The sequence below is a fragment of the Glandiceps talaboti genome, chromosome 5, assembly GCF_964340395.1.
Source record: "Glandiceps talaboti chromosome 5, keGlaTala1.1, whole genome shotgun sequence".
Classification (NCBI taxonomy): Eukaryota; Metazoa; Hemichordata; class Enteropneusta; family Spengelidae; genus Glandiceps; species Glandiceps talaboti.
In genome coordinates, this window is record NC_135553.1 from 17,491,897 (window position 1) to 17,510,253 (window position 18,357).

The window sequence follows — 18,357 nt, forward strand, 5'->3', positions numbered from 1 at the left end:
AAAAATGTAAGAAAAAATCATCAATATGTGCATGGTTGCGTCAATTTTCATGTCTCTCTCTAATAGAATATATCATAATTTACTCTGCCATGATACTGTTATCATATCATTCATTTTGTATCATCATTCATCAGTCACCTCACCTGTTGTTGTGACATAGAACGACCACAGAGTATATATATTCCATATTTTTTGTTTAACCTGGCTCGTGCATGATATAATATGGTATCAACATTTATATTGTAGTGTACTTTTTACCATTCAACACTATATACTTTATCAATTTTGTTTTCTTCAATTGAAGTATGGTAGTAAATGAAATCATCCTGATTTCTTTACAGAACATCCATTTAGTGGCTAAGTGGTTGAGCACCCTTGAAAAGAAACTTGAAGCCTACAGTGAAGGCAGCCATGAGATGTACCGTGTGTTTATCAGTGCTGAGCCTGCTCCATCACCAGATTCACATATCATACCACAAGGTATCCTAGAGTCTGCAATCAAAATCACCAACGAACCACCCACTGGCATGTTTGCCAACTTGCACAAGGCCTTGGATAACTTCAACCAGGAGACCCTGGAAATGTGTGCCCGTGAGGCCGAGTTCAAGAGTATCTTGTTCTCACTGTGCTACTTCCATGCTGTGGTTGCAGAAAGACGTAAATTTGGTCCTCAGGGTTGGAACCGATCCTACCCATTCAACACTGGTGACTTGACTATCTCAGTCAATGTGTTGTACAACTATCTAGAGGCAAACGCTAAGGTGAGTGCACAAACTGCTGGATTCAAAGACCCTTCTAATTTACAAAGTCGTCATACTTTTAATAACCCAAATACAACACCTACTAGGATGTGTCTAAATAAAAGTACTCTACCCTAGTATTACAGGTAACCACCTTTCCTCTTAAGCCTTCACCCATCATGAATCCAAAAATGGTGAAATTTATCTGCTATTGTCGCCAGTATAGTGTGAAACTGTATAATTACAATTTGTATTGGTTTGCATAAATACTGAAGTTTGACAAAAAAGGCCTAAAAAGGAATTGTTTCTGGAAAGGACATTTTGTCTAAAGTGGTGCGACAGCGTGAATTTTTATTTTTATTTTTTCTCGAAATTCCCAACAAACCTGCCACTCAATCTACTATTTATGGCAGTTACTGTTCTTTTTATTTTAGTACTTCAGAGCAAGTGTGTATGTGGGGTGAATGTCATTTGTTTGTTCATGATTGGCTCTGCAGTTGGCTTCACTGAAGTAGGGAGGGTTATTTTTGTGTTTCTCCCCCGGATCTGCAGACTGCATGGGCTGGACAAACATAAAAAAGAAGACTGATGCGAGGGTATTTAAGTGGTGACCAGAAACAACTCTTTTTTTTTGTTTTGCCTAAAAAAACATTATTTTAGTTATTACTTTGAGGGAAAGCATGTATGAAAGAGATCTATTCACTGCAGGTACACATTATAAATATCCGACTCATGTGAAACCTCTGATTTGGTATTTCAGGTGCCATGGGACGATCTGCGATACCTGTTTGGTGAAATCATGTATGGTGGTCATATTACTGATGATTGGGACAGACGTTTGTGTCGTACCTACCTAGAGGAATACATGCATCCCGATATGTTAGATGGTGAATTGTACTTGGCGCCAGGTTTCCCTGTGCCTCCCAACTCTGACTTCAAAGGTTACCACCAATACATCGATGAGATGCTACCACCAGAAAGTCCATATCTCTATGGCCTACATCCCAATGCTGAAATTGATTTCTTGACAGCTTCTTCAGAAAAACTCTTCAGAACTGTATTGGAGATGCAACCTCGAGACTCAGGTGCAGGAGGGGCTGGTGTGTCCAGAGAGGAAAAGGTATTTGAAATTGATTTCTTTGACATTCATTAATAATTAGAAACAAACCTTACCTATGGGAACAGATAAAATATAAAATAATGGCAATCAGATTTGGCAAGCTTTCCAATATTTGCAGCATCGATAATTTCCTAGGGGTTAAGTTTCACCAAAAGTACCATCATAGAACATAATCGAAGATGAGTACCACTTTCTTTGAATTTGTCCAGTATATGATCACCTTGGAAACCAACTCTTACCAATCAATGTTCACAACCAACCCAATTACAATAAGTTGAAAATTTTATTGAATACTGCTAATTTAGATATCATGCTCAATTTGTGTAACTATGTATATAAAATGCTATGGAGATGAGAACTTCCAAAGTAAATGCTATGTAATATATTTTTCTCACTTTTGCTATATGTACGACAGAAATGTATTTTGTCACTATTTGTACACTTTGCATATGGGACAGTGGCCTAGAAATACAATAAACATATTATTGGAGTACATAATAGAATAGTTGGTATTTTAGTCAACAGTTTAATATGGCACTATAGATGACAACTAATGTTGATAAATCAACTTGTATGAAATTTTACACTCCTTATACCCATTGGAAACCAAAGTTTTTGATTACTTTTATTATTGTATTGTGTTTAGGTTAAAGGCATTTTGGATGAATTTGTTGAGAAGTTACCTGATGAATTCAACATGGTAGAGTTGTATGCTAAAACTGAGGAAAAGAATCCGTACACCGTTGTGGCTCTACAGGAGTGTGAGCGTATGAATGGCTTAACCAATGAGATGAAGAGATCACTCAAAGAGTTAGATCTGGGTCTCAAGGTAAGCGTATTTTTAAAAATATAATAACGTACATCGGATGCTGTCACTTTTGTTATGTTTGAGTCTGTTGTATGAAAATAATGTTTTTTGTTTCCCTTGAGGCATTTCTCTAATTTTGTGTTAGAAGCCTTATATCTTTCATTCATATATTGGTACATTTGTGATACATGTTCTCACGCGAATTAGTTATGTTTGGATCTATTTACACAAAGCTGTACAACGAGTAACACTGAAGTAAAACACTTTCTCTATGTGCTACACTCATTTATAGCATTCTGTAAAAGTATACTGTTTCAATTGGTTTATTTACAAGCCTTAGCATGTGGCCTTTCTAATGTGGTCAATTAGCAAATGAAACAGTATACTTTTACACTTGATATGGATGTTATAAATAATTGTGGTACAAACAGAAAAAGGCTTTACTTTGGTTTGATTGATTGTACTACAGTATCTGTTAGTTTACAATCCTGTGTCTTGAAATAATCATTAGTGTACAGTGATGTCGACAGCTTTTGTATAGACTACTGCATGAGGGTATACTGGTATCATGTACCAGTATATACTTAATGCACATTAATAAAACATGGTATTCAGTACAGAATAATGTATCTCCTGATATTGAAAGATGCAATTACAGTGAATATGAGAGACTTTGGCTGAATTAAAACACTCCAAAAAATAATTATTTACCAGTTGATTTGTATAGTTTCAATAGTATGTAAACTCTGATTTTTCGTGAAATTGACATGTGTACATTTGTCTGTGATTTCAGGGTGAGTTGACGATCACAGCCGGCATGGAAGATCTAAGCAATGCTTTGTTCTTTGACCAACTTGCACCATCATGGCAGAAACGTGCCTATCCAAGTACATTTGGTTTAACAGCATGGTTTGGAGATCTCCTGCAACGTATCCGAGAACTAGAACAGTGGACGTCTGACTTCAGTTTACCAAACTGCGTGTGGCTAGCAGGTCTGTTTAACCCACAGTCCTTCCTGACAGCTATTATGCAGTCTATGGCTCGCAAGAACGAATGGCCTTTGGATAAGATGGCATTGCAGTGTGATGTCACCAAGAAGTCCAAAGAAGATTTCAGCGGAGCACCTCGTGAAGGATCCTACATTTATGGACTATACATGGAGGGTGCCCGTTGGGATACTCAAACAGGCATGATAAATGAATCCAGATTAAAAGAACTGACTCCAGCTATGCCAGTCATCTTTATCCGTGCTATCCCTGTTGATAAGATGGACACCAGGAACATCTATGAATGTCCTGTTTACAAGACCAAAGACCGTGGTCCCACCTATGTCTGGACATTCAACTTGAAGACAAGAGAAAAGGCTGCCAAGTGGACACTGGGAGGTGTTGCACTCATTCTACAGGTCTAAAAGTAAAGGCTGTCAAATAGCCACTAGCAGATGTTGCACTCATTGTGTGCATCTAAAAAAAACAACAAACTAACAGTATTCAATGACCTGAATGTATATAGTAAGAAAACATTTATGATAACCGTGCTTGAACTATTACCCTACATACACAGATAACCAGTAACATGGCTATCTATCCAAACTTTTATTTGATTTGTTAACTTTGTGTGCTGTTAATTAAAGCAGAACTTTGCAAAATCACATCTACATGTTAATAATAATAATCAAATATATGTGGACTGAGCAAATGGCAGTGAAAGAAAATTTGAAAAATTTGACTCTTGTGACTGTACCATTGATGAACAATTGAAATGCTGTGAACAAATTTCATTTAATATATATAGTCTTACCAAGTCCGTCCATCTACCATCTCAGAAAGCTTTTTCACTGAGAATCATCAAGGAAATCTTGATCTGTAAATATCTACTTTTTGAACTTGGACTTATTCTTGAAATTTGGAATTGAAAAGTCAGCTTCTAACAGACAATTCTAAGTATCTATCTCTCTAGTCAGACTAGACTCTATATTAATATCATTATATTATATGATTTCGCTATTGCCAGTGTTAACTTTGACCCTAAACTGTAAATCTGACCTTCGACCCCCCAAGCTGTAAATCTGGCGTTATTCAAATAAAATCTGTTTATAGATTTGAAAGTGTACACTTGTATTGTTATGAATTTGTTGAATTGATTAAATAAAGACATTTATATTGTTACATAAAATATTCCTGTCTTGGCTATTTACTTCTTTAATTTCATAATCATGATGTGTTTACTAAGCTAAAGTTACTGTAATCACCCTGTTGATCAAGTTCTATATAATATGCAGTCAATGGTTGGTTATTAGCTGCAATAATTGTAGAGTCTTGCTGCGGTTTTCAGGGTTGTTTCCGCCTGTTTTGGTGACTTTTTAAGTTTTAGTGTTTAACCCGCACCTAACGTTAGGTGCGGGTTAAACACTAAAACTTAAAAAGTCACCAAAACAGACTAAAAAACCCTCAAAACCGCAGCAAGACGCTACAATTATTGCAGCTAGTTGGTTATATACAATTTGCTATGAAATCAACGACTGGGTTCAATATCTCCCAGTCTGATTAAAATCTGATGTGGTGAATATGGCCTAATTTCTAATTCTGTATTTATCTCTATTTCTTTCATTTATTGTCGATGTAATTTTTTTTATTTTGTTGTTTTGGGAGGGCATGCTTTGTGGGAAGAAAGTGATCACTCATGGAACAAGAACGTCAAAAAACAAATGACAATATACAAAGGAAACAGAGAGGTGAACAAAACAATCAAAACATATTCCTAAACCAGATTATAATCAGATTGCATATATCCATGTAAGGAGTTCAAAACACAACCACACACAGAATTTGACCATTGTGTGAAAGTGGGTTCTTGATTTTTGCATGCCAATGTAGTGGAACATCCTTAACTAGATAGGTCTGCTTAAATTTCGGGACTAGATTCTAACTAACTGCTGTCCACCATGTTTTAGGGACAGCAGTCTTGAATTGAGTCCCATAGTTCCAGATACTCCAATCCACGTGAGTAAAACCACCATCTAATTAGCACATAGGACTGTACCAGTGAAAAAGATCAGATGGTAGAAACAGGCACGTGTTTTGAGTTGAAGAGTACTTTGATGTTCACAATGTTGCCGGGACAGGCTTGCCTAAATCACTGGTTGTTCCTATGGAATGTCGTGATGTTAAAAGAATCTGATATGTAAACTACGCCCTCACCCGGTGAAATGTTTCAAGAAAACTGTCCTCCCTCGGAGCTTCGCATCACTAAAATTTGGTTTGTTTTGTATGTACCGATAGCTACTGCATAATTGTACTTGAATATTGTTGATAATGTAAGCAGTCTCGATCAAAAGAACAGTTCTTACAATCATTACAAACATCATTTCGAGTAAAGGTGTAGAAAAGGTGTCCGTGTGTACGTACGTACGTACGTACAAAGCAATGAGAACAAACAACGTATTCCACCTTTAATGCATGGTATACGAGTATAGGGTATAACTAAACTAAATAAATGCCAGAATGTGACGAGAAGTCATAGGAAGTAAACTAGAGTAGAATAGAATAGACAAGACTAGACTAGAGTATACTACAGTAAATTACAGTAAATGTATAGAGTAAAAGTAAAGTAAGGTAAGGTAAAGTAAAGTAAAGTATTAAAAGTAAAGTAAAGTAAAGTAAAGTAAAGTAAAGTAAAGTAAAGTAAAGTAAAGTAAAGTAAAGTAAACTAATGTAATGTAATTTGATTTTAACTATACTAAGAACTTGCGATTTAGACAACAAACAATCATGATCTCAGATCACGCATTTGGAACTTCTCGTGTCACGTGAATTTCAACAAGCCGTCTACGTGTGTACATGACGTCACAGACAGTATAGAATGTAAGCCAATAGGACAACGCATATACACACAATGCTAGTAAAACTGTAATAATGTATTATTAAATAAAGGTTCTTTGGTCATTTATTGAAAATGTATTGTTGGTCAACAACGTCAACAATATGAATGACGTGATAATCAGCACAGTAAACTGTTGTTGGTGGCAGAAGCCACATATTAGACCTGCGAGGCTCCTACAACCAAGGTGAAAGGAAAGATGGGCGAGTGCCTCGGAAAAATGTCTCCCAACAGCGACTCTAAACATGAATCGGGTAGGGCAAGGGTAAGTATAAATCCACTTAACTTTCAACAACCCTGAACTTTGTATACTGTACAGGATGTTGCTGTGTCTTTGAGAACGAATCATTTTATACATCATGTATTGTTTCACGTATATTTACGCCACGGTCGTGATTGTTTTGGATACGTGATATTGAGATTTCACATTTTTGATGTGTTGTCTTTTATGGTCGATCTTTTATGATTGATAAATTCTTAACACTTTAGAGAAGGAGAGAGAAGAGATTAGAACGAAATATCAATACATCTGGGAAGACTTTTGACGAACAGCGGAGAGAATTGGAGAAAAGCGAAAAGAGGCGAATCAGAAAAGAGATGACGGAATCATGGGATGGACGAGAACTAGAGGAAGTGTGGGAAAGGTATGATTCGATCTGTTAGTTTCCTTTATCGTCTGTAAGAAATACGTGGGATATCATTAGACTGTCTTTATAGCTTTATTTTGAATTTTTAATAAACAATTTTATCATGGCTCTGTACTTGAGAAATCAATGTGAAAACGACATTTGGCAAAGTCTGTGTTTGAACCCCAATACATTGCAAAGAGATGAAACAAATATGTAAAAAGTTATTTTTGTACGTTAAGTAACAAAGATTTTACTTTTTTATCAATTGTTTTGTAATTTATTGAGTTACATACACTAGACTTTGTCAATGTTGTTTCACATTGATTTTTCAAGTAAGAAGCCATGATAAAATTGTTTTATAAATTAAAAATCCAAAATAAAATACTAAATCCTCATCCATATGACCACTGTGACGATATGAATAATAACTTGATTTATATGATATTTAAACCTGTACTAGCTGTAACCGAGATATTATTTGTTTCGATCAGCCAACAAACAATATTCAAAATACCAATAATTAGATATTGCACATGACATTAATTAGAGATCGATTTTTTCAGTAATAAGTTGAAATCGTTATTGCATTTGTTAAGTTGGTTTTTGGGTGCGGACCCCATGGAAAACAACAGTATTAATTACACAAAATTGTTGTGTAACACACAATAACTTGATGAAGTATGTATTTTAAGATTTTGTTAGATGTTAGTCTGCATAGGGTACGTACGCCATGATGGGGCGCCCTCACACATCGGTCAACACGCCGGTGTGGGCAGAACGACACGGCGTAGTATCTTAGTCTATTACTAGCCACAAAATTGATAATACACAATGTTTTAATCTTGTTAAAACCATCGTTGTCAAACCACTAGCATCTTGACGGCGTCTCTACACGGCGCTTGATGGACGTCGTAAAACCACTAGCCCTTTTTACGTCGTACGCGTAAAGTTAGAGGCTAGTGGTTTTGCTTCAATAGAAAAAGTATACTCTGACATGCGAATGCATATTAGTTAAAATTTCTACGACATATCTTCGAACGTCTACTTGAGCATCTTAATAACGTAGTGAAATTTATCGTTTCTTGTGTTCTTGCTGATAGTTAGATATTGCTTTCATGTTTTAAGATTTATTGATTTAACATTGCATCATAATTGCACTATGTCACTTTTTATTTTCTTACCCCATATAGTCGCAGGGACAGTTCCAGTGTTATAAATAGAAGTAGTGACCTGCCCATAGAGGGTAGAAGTTACTATATCTTTAACTCTGCTTTCGACGTTCCTGGGCATAGGATGACGTTCAAACCTTTCCAATCTACTGAGTTCTCTAATCGGGAACCCAACAAGAAACGTCCAAGACGCGGGGGAATCGGAGAAGTTCATCTTCCGAAAACGCCAGAGTCCGAGTCGTCTCCCGCCATTAGTTATCATACGTGTAAACCCAGGACTACTACAGAGAAGGTGTATTGGGACGAATTCGGAGTGCCATTTGCTCTCAATGAAATAACAAAAATTGGGAGAGCAAGACTGCAAGAACGACAGAGACTAGAAAAGCGTGCCAAACTTGCCATTGGATGGGAAATGGAAGCTCCAACCATGATGTTGATGGGCAAAGAATTATCCCTTATGCCTACCATTGATGAAGGCGAGGAGGAAATGGAAAATGAAAGTGCGCCGCCACAGGTAGACTGTCAACAGTCGTCCTGACTTTCCTGAAATACACCCTTGAGAACTGTTTGAATTAGTTGGTGAATGACAATTAAAATATGACAGTTTTTAGAACTTGCTATGTACCTGTACTGTATGGTGTATTGTGTAAAAAATATGCACGGATATATTACATTCGAATTTTTATATTGCATGTTACTGGTTATGCATACGTGAGCGCATAATTAGTAAATAAATAATATGAAATAATATTCCAGAAGCTTTTTAAGGAATTCTTTACTACAATATCAAAAAAGGTCATGCAACCCTCAAAATATTATCAAAACACAGCAACACATACTGTCGTGTAACCGACCACCCAAGCCCTCAACGTCGACAACGACAAGAGGCTGCGTAACATTTTAATAGTTTTATGAATTATGATGGTTAGTGTACACACACACACACACACACACACACACACACACACACACACACACACACACACACACGCACGCACGCACGCGCGCTCGCACACACACATATGATGTTGATGGTATATTTAATTGGTATTTTTTGTATCCATACCGCAGTCGCTTGTAAACTGTTATTCCTTTCCTAAATGGTTTTATTCTTGTCTATGACGGTCCTAATACAGAACAATGATCATGACGTTATTATAGGGATTGGCGATATTCTTATAAAATCGGTAGCGATGTCATACCCCCTACAGTGTTGTATGTATATAGGGGGGGGGGGTATGACATCGCTACCGATGTTCATGGTCTTTCCCCATTTGATTCTAGGTTTGGACATTCAACAATTCTGTTGATCAATCTTGTTACTACAGCTGGTTTTCCTGGATTTTTTGTCATTTTTTCAACTTTGGTATGGACATCATGGAATACAGAAGCAGTCAGCCTACCAGCCCTTTGTTCAAACCATTGAGGATTGTCTGCTTGGTTAACCGTAGCCTTAGCAATAGTTTCAACAACATCATTGTCGATTCTTGAATTCAGTTGTTCAAGGAAGCCACTCACCAAAGTTGGTTCATTATCATTACTCTGACTCCTAGCATATTCCTCAGCCTGACATTTGACAGAAGGAGGTATACTACAAAGACTTGACAACTTTGGAAGGGCCTTGTACACCACTGCATTGGATTCTACTGTTCTCCACTCAGCCAGAAAGTCTGAAACTTGTTTGTCAGTAACATTCCTTTCATTTTGTCTTCGTAAGTCAAAATTTAATTTTGTCTCTGAGTTTATATTGATATTGTCGCCAGCTGATATTCTAGAGTGTTGTCTAATTGTCATGTTCCTAACTTTTTCTGGTTTTATTTCTTTAAATGTTCTATGGTTCCAATGACATGGTATATCTGTACAGGATGGTATTTCATGATAGTTGCATACTCCATTTTGTAGAGTACGGCCATGATATGATTACAGCCCTGAGAGAGACCAGCTTTGCAACTACACTAGGCTCCCCTCCAAGTACTACACCATCATTTTTTACTACAATCCACACAGATCTGGGTTCATCCCTAACATTCTGTGATGGTGTAACGTTTGATTTGATTATTATTTTATCACTAGCTTGGACTACATGATGAAATATTGTGTTCACAAATCCACTTGAAAAGTATGAATATGCTTTATATGTTTTATACTTTCCAATGAATGCTTCCTCATATTCTTTCTTTTCTAGTATGAAGGAAAATATTTTCCCTAGGTCTATCTTTGGCCATTCCCTGACATCATTTTTCCATTCTTCATATGGTATTGTCAGTGGGTCATTTACCTAAAGTTCCTTGACGCTATCTTCATATTCAGTTTTCAACTTCTGTTTGATTTTGATGTTCTGACAATTTGATTGGAATTTTCTGTTCAGAAGCAACAAAGGCTCTGGCCACTAATTCTGACTTGGTACCTGATGTTTTGATGCCTCTGATTGTCAGAAAGTACTTTAATTCTCCACAAGACTTCTGAATAAAACTCTCATATATGCCTGTTTGCTCAGTAGCCATTGTCAAAGCTACAAGCATGTATACTGGCCTGGAGACCTTGTATAGACTGTCGACAGTCGCTTGCGCCTTTCCCCCCTACGTTTTATCTGAACTTAAGTCGTTGCCGCGCTCCGATCGCATACTGATATCGATGGTCGGCCCTCGATCACTCGGGCCTTCGGCCCTCGATATCAGTTTGCGATTATAGTAGTGTTGCGCCGGATCGGAGTTAAGATAAGACGTAGGAAAAAAAGGCGCGAGCGACTGTCGACAGTCTATACCTTGTACTCTAGTGAGTCCTATGGTCTACACTAACCTGTTGAAATAGATAGACACATAATTATTTATACTATGTATGAATTAGGAATATTATGCTCCTTTACAATGTCTGCATGCTGATGACATTATATGTAATCCTTACTAGTACTTGACTCTATGAAACTGATGTAGACCAGTACCCATATAGGAATGAAAAGTCAAATACCAAGATATAGATAATGTATATATACAACATGCAATTTTTGATTCCAATAGTTTTATTATCATCTGTCAGTTCGATCTCATTATTCAAAAAATCAACTAAAATGTGTTTCATCATATAGCGCTACAGTTACAGTAAACAATACCCGCCCATGAAATTTGTGATTAACCGAAGTTTTACAGCTAACGTTACATTTATTGTGTAAACTATGTAAAAACAATCTTAATCAAGTTAATGACACACACGAAGAATACTTTTATTTCAGATGATTTCGTTCAATTTACTCCTTGTAATATTTAATCACATACAACATGGAAACTTGAATATTCCTGAAAACTAGTTACAATCCCGATTTCAAAGATGCGTATCCGCTAAAAATGTAAACGTATAGTTTACCATCAAACAACCAACAAGCATCCATATGCGGCCCAAAATGAACCACTGTTTTCAATGCCTATGCTACACGACCGGTCGTACGACCAAATTTCGGTCGTGGAAAGCCAGTATGAAATACGGTGAAAAACTTACGAAATTGGGAGAGAAATGAGCGAGCGGTGACTCCGTGTACTTCCTGGTTTGTCCGAGTGTCGTCTGGATAATAACAAAAAAGCGCGCCACTGACGGCGAGACAGACACCGGTCACACATGAATCTACCCTGCGTGAGCTTATGAGTTATGATATTACGCAAAATGAGCGAATCAAAATATTCCTTATAAAACATGACATCTACAATGTAGCGAAATGATTTCTATTCTCTCATTGGACGATATCGAAGCCCGCCATTTTCACACGACAGTAAACCGGCTTCCAGTACGTGAAGGTAGTGTGAACTCTCGCAATAATCTGTCAAAACCTACGAAACCTTTTATGTTAGCCTTGGCTAACAGCTGTTCCACAAATCTGATCGTTGACAACATGGTTATGATACAATGAACCTCTTCAGTACCGTGATCGCTCACACAGGCGCCAGGTATGGGCACTTGTACTAATTTAGGAGAAAGGGTAGGATAGCTAGCTGAAAGTAGCGATAGTTCTTGAAGTCTACAGATGAGATGAGGCTAGTGAGTAATAGTATAGTATAGTATAGTATAGTACGGTACCTGAAATGGCTTTTTCCTTTGTTGTGTATTTTGTGGTCGATGTGCATCTTGAAAATCATTGTCAATTTTCAATCATGATTTCAAGTAAAATTCGATGCAAGTGAATGAAAATCTCTTGATTTTTTTACAATTGATTATTGTGTTTTTATGTCGCGCGATTGCAACATCCCATCACTCGACTCAAAATTTAGCGACAGGAACCTCTCTGAATATCTTATGACAGCCAATGCATCGTTTACGCTCGGATTTAAGTTCTAAGAAAGATTTGGTACTTGGTACAAACAATTCAGAGTCCATAGTTTGATTAACAGTTTCTAAACTTGTATTAGGAGTCTCAGAGTCATATGTCAGCATACATGAACAGTTTCTGCTAAAGTCACTTATTTCCATGTGTCCTATTTTCAATTCGGCACACTCTTCATGGCCAAGCATTTAGTAGACTTGAGTGTGATTCTTAGGGCATAGTTTTGCCTTGTGACCAGGTACGTTGCAGCTGTAACAAGCGAGTTTCATTCCATGGCGACAAACTCGTTCTACATGACCTGGTTCTCCGCAGTTGAAGCATCCTAATGATCGCTGACTTAAAGGATTGGTTCTGTAATGGGTTGCTCTGTGGTTGTATGGTTCAATTTGTGGTCTCTGGTTCTGACAGTTTGTGGTCTGTGTGGTTCTACAGATGTTGATAAACTTGCAGTGTAAGCATTTCTTTTGAAGATTGATGGGGAAAAGCTTTCAAAGTTTTCTAGGAGTTTTACTATACCAGTATTATTTTGATGAACCTTATCATGATATAATGATGAATCAACTTCTCCATTCCCAGATTTGAAACAGGCACCGTTGTCGATATAGGTGCATCCCATTCTATCTGCTGCGGATTGGAGTTGGTAGTTGATGGAACCAATTTCACCCTTCTTGTTATCTCTACGTGGGCAAACACCGGAAATGATTACTTTAGCTTGAGGTGCGATTCTCTGTTTCTGTTGGGCAGTTTCTGAGCATGCTGTAGTGATAGCATCTATTGATATAGAATTCTTCACATCATTCGTACCTGCATGGATGATAATAGTGTCACAGTCTCTCATGTAATCTTCCATATTTTTTGCTGCTCTCGTTATGTCAGGGAACATTGCTCCTGGAATTGTTATAACATCAGTGTTGTTGAGTCTCCTAGGACGTATGTTTCGTAGCATAGACTAAGACTAAGGGACCGGACAGAATTTACGGCAGGGGGGGGGGGCCTGGGGAGAAATTATCTCTGACTTGTTTTTTTTCCTGGCCCCCCCATCCACTGTGACCAAAATTTCACAGCCCCCCCTTTCAAAAGTATAAACATTTCATGGCCCCCCCCCAAAAAAAAAAAGAAAAAAAGTGCACAATATCCTGCCCCCTACAATAACTAAAAAGAGTACAATTTTTTTTGTTACTGTAGCACAACTGTAATATTTCTTTTGGTACTACTATTATGTTACTATTTCAGCCCAAACAACTTAGTAGTTGTAGAGGAAGTTTTTTAGAAAACAAAACAAAATAAAACATTTTGACCATACATGTAATCATACACATGTGGTATAATCTTGTGTATTTCCCAACTAGACACCATAAGTAGTCATCACTAAATACCAAGGCATTTGATGTGGTGGTTTTAACTGTCATTCACTGATACATACACAGAAACACAGACACAGAGTTAAACACACATTCACATGCGTGATTTGTGAAAAACTGTAGTGGGGACATTTGTGGGGAGTATCTAAGAACATCACATCACCTACATAGTGTATTCAAATATCTATTTATACTCATAACACAATAACTATCTAATGTCAGACATTTGTGATGTCATGAAGTGCTAGCAAACTAAGGATTTTATGCAGCTTTCACTTTCCTACACCAAATGCATTACCAATACAACTGTAAATGTAAGACATTTGTGACTTCATGTCACTGATGAAAAAACACTTAACACCACACAGACATCTAAATGCTTTACAATATTTAGTACAGATAGATGCATTTGATGATGCTGAGGAGGGAAATAGTTTAATTTCACTGGTTTTAGATAGAAAGAAAGAAAGACAAGTCTTGCCTCATATCTTCAGACTCTAGTGAGTCTGAGAGTGAAACTCAAGAATAGTGTCAAGGAAAGAAATAAAACACCTATCTAAATTAATCTGGCCAGACGTTTTTGTATTTACATTTTTCACCAAAAGGTCACTTTTTAAACACATAAATTACAGGTCCTATGCTAGAATATTACCATATATATATATTAGGACCTGTAATGTATCCTTGATGGTAATTACACACTGAACCTGTTTCCACAGTGCTAAAATGTATGTATGTATGTATGTATGTATGTATGTATGTATGTATGTATGTATGCATGTATACATATGTGTGTGTGTGTGTGAACAACTTGGAGTATATAAGAGTAATTAAGGGTGTATCAAATTAATCTTGAGTAGTGTTTTTATGCTTCACTAAATACAAACGTACACACTTCCATTTTAATACATAAATGAAAGTGTAGACATTCAATATTAAAGGCGATATCAAGTGCTATCTCATGCAATGCTAAATTTTCTAACATATTAATTTTTTTCAATGACAAAATATTTCGCGGCCCCCCCCCTTTCAAACCATGAGAATTTTCATGGCCCCCCCTTCAAGCCTCCCATTTTTTTCATGGCCCCCCCAATTTCTCCCCAGGCCCCCCCTCTGCCGTAAATTCTGTCCGGTCCCTAAGAGTCGCCAATGATGAAGTTTTTTTTTTGTTTTCTTCATGATAGTCTCTCTTTGAGGATTACTGTTGTGTGTTTGGTAAATTGTTGACTCTGAGTTGTTGGATGTTGGCGGTTTAGATATTTTTGTGACTTCCAGTGGTATGAAACCCTTCGAATTCAAGGCTACTAATATAGAAGCGTTAATTTTGTGTTCAGACTTGATGTTCGTCTCCTTTTTTTTTATATTTTCAGATTCTAACAGAAAAGAATTAAGGGAGGTTCTTTACCACAGTCCCCAAAGTCAACATAGAAGGTATGTATGTGGATTGCTAGTATTGGTATTTCATGAATTCACTTGAAATCAGTGCTCTCCTCAATTTTATCTTACTTTTGGAAAAAAGTGCTGTTGAATTGTCTGAAACTTTTATTGTAATCAATTTGTTTTGTTATTTTTGACTTTATATTATGTTACTGTACTTGCTGAAGTACTGTTCATGTATAATCATCTAGTGAAAGCGTAATGTAGAAATTGTTATTTGTCGACAATACCATGAATTGTCTGACTCTCTGATCTCATTTATTCAGTATATATATATATATATATATATATATATATATATATATATATATATATATATATATATATATATATATATATATATATATATATATATATATATATATATATATGGAAGTCCAGTTTAATAGTATATGCAGAAATATCAATAACTAGTAAACATGTATGTACTTTAGCTAGAATCATGAGTCGTTCGTTTCAAATATAAGTATTTCTTCAACAAATAAAAAACTAATACATTACATAACGATAACGTAACATAAAGATGTGATATTGAGGCTTTCAAAGTGACCACTGTAATAGTGAATTTGTCTTCCTTTTTAGCTCCGCTGTCAGCGAAAGCTGAAAGCGTAGCTTTAGGTATAGGTGGGTATTGAGGTATAGAGAGTAGAGTGAATCATAGGTGTCCGTCAAACTTTTATATTTTTACTATCTACTCCGGAAGTGACAGTCGGAATTCTTCGATATTTGGTGTGCATGTTCCCTGGGGTGAGGCTATTCAGATTTGTTCATGCCAAGTTGATCTGTGCCATTTTCAATTTTTTATGATTTTTTTTCATAAAATGTCATTTTCATCAACTCCTTGAAAACCTCTTATTATATTGCTTTGATATCTGGCGTGTTGATGCGCAGGGGGTAGCTTACTCAGATTTGTTAATTTCAAGTCAGCACATCCTCATTTTTATTTTTTATGATTTTTTTTTTGTAATTTGAAAAAAAAATGAATATGTTAATGAGCATAATGACCGACGCCATATTGGAAATCAGTCGACGAGACTTTAAGTAAACTGCCACTTTTCAAAAGACACTATTGACGTCAAACAAGCAATGTAATATGTGCTATAGTCATAATTCTACGCATTGGGCGCCCAAATGACAAGCGTTTGTTCGAAACAGGGTTGTAAACTTCAAATCAGTCCGCAACATCCTCATTTGCATACTCTATCCTGATTCGACCAGAAGCTGAAGGTGACCTCATTTGACCGAGCGATTTTCCACAGCAAGTATCTTGAGTATCAACACAGGACGTTCTTGGTACTCACTAAAATCACACTTCAGACCCACTATAAAAGTGTGATGTTTTCAGATAACATGTAACTTGTGGTTAATTCTATATTGTCGTGCAATTTGGAATGACAGTGAACCAGAATTCAGACAACTTGCGTAAGGAAGGGCATGCCAGACATGCGGTTGAAGTTATGGCCGACAGTTCACATGTAAAGTTAAACGACATGAACGTGTCTTGCCTTTCCAAAATGCAAATATTTGGCAAGTAAAAATAATTAAAATAATTACAACTTTAATTTGGCGTCAGACTTTGCATTATGTTTTGCGTATCTTTCCCCGTTTTACATGTAAATCCGAAAAGGTTCTCTCTCATCATGTCATCAGTGTCAGTGATCATACCGCGCGGGGCTGCTTTGAGTACGAGCGAAGTGAGGCATGTTGAGGTATTTTGTTGAGAATTATAAATATTGCGAAATGTCAAGTACAAGGTTTAAATACAATGGAATGATGAAAAAAATGGCAGAGTCTGCTGACAGGCGCCGGTCACAAGAAACACTGTGAATTAAAATATCAGACGATGTATGTATTAATCGCCGACAATCCACCCGTATGCACGAGGGACTAACCCGGAAGCAAGTCGTTGTCAGCCATACGTTACAGTGGTAACATCGTCCGAGAAATCGCTGCGTTCAGCGTGTCATTATTCACAGAATTGTTGTTTTCGAGTGAAAACCCGTCTTGAATTGTATAACTCTAACAAATGAAGACATGTCAAGTTATATTTTGAAAGTTGTATCGCTAGTTTGAGACGATTTTCTCACGTACTATAGTACTATCGAGGCTTACTTGGAAGTAGTAGGACCTTACTCCAGTTCATCGGGAAGTTTAGCCAGTCCGATAATTCTTTCTGGTTTAGTTTACAACACTTTTGATCAATCACGCAGATTTTGTTGTTGTGATGAAAAGAAATAAAAAAAAAGATCATTTCAACCATTTCGTTGTGTTTTCGTTGTGAAAGGTAACCGAACATGAACGAGTGTTACCACTGCACTGTAACGTATGGCTGAGAATGACTCTCTTCCGGGTACTTGAGATTGTCGCCGTACGGAAACTAAGATGGCGATTAATACATTTCTTCCCTATATATATCTACCACAACTAGTACAAGTTGAATGTTGTTGACTTTGTAAATTTGTTAGAAAATTGAAATTCAAATTGCCTCAAAATTATTTTAGATCCCTAGTTTATTTCATTCATCATTAAAATTTTCCAGGGTTACAGCTGTAAGACACTGGAATTATTTATAGCCAACCTCAAAATCCTCTTTTTTTCTTTTTCTTGTGTGCATTTCCCAGTCATTTTTTTCTGAGATTTTGTGCAATTTTTCATAACAGTAGATTTTTGTTATAAAATGGTGACTATGGTATAAAAGTACAATACATTACCAACTTCTGTGTAAAATGTGTTTTATAGTGAGACATCATATGAAACCACTAACCACTTTATTGCATCGCTAAAACAAAACTGCATAGTGAAGACCTGAACCACTTCTACATGTCACCAAAATAAAAAATTAAATTAAAAAAAAAAACAGCGGAGCTATTCTGACCGATAGGTCACTTGTTTTAATTTGTATAGA

At 36.6% G+C, this 18,357-nt stretch overlaps 1 protein-coding gene across 1 annotated transcript in view; it reads left to right on the plus strand.

The window, feature by feature from the left end:
* Positions 1–4,830, plus strand: part of LOC144435130 (dynein beta chain, ciliary-like) — a 41,309-nt gene extending 36,479 nt beyond the window's left edge. Inside the window, exons 46-49 of the mRNA XM_078123691.1 lie at positions 342–761; positions 1,501–1,860; positions 2,507–2,689; positions 3,462–4,830. Of these exons, the coding sequence (XP_077979817.1) occupies positions 342–761; positions 1,501–1,860; positions 2,507–2,689; positions 3,462–4,079 (1,581 nt within the window). The 3' untranslated portion in view covers positions 4,080–4,830. The remainder of the gene's footprint in view (positions 1–341; positions 762–1,500; positions 1,861–2,506; positions 2,690–3,461) is intronic.
* Positions 4,831–18,357: the final 13,527 nt, after the last annotated feature.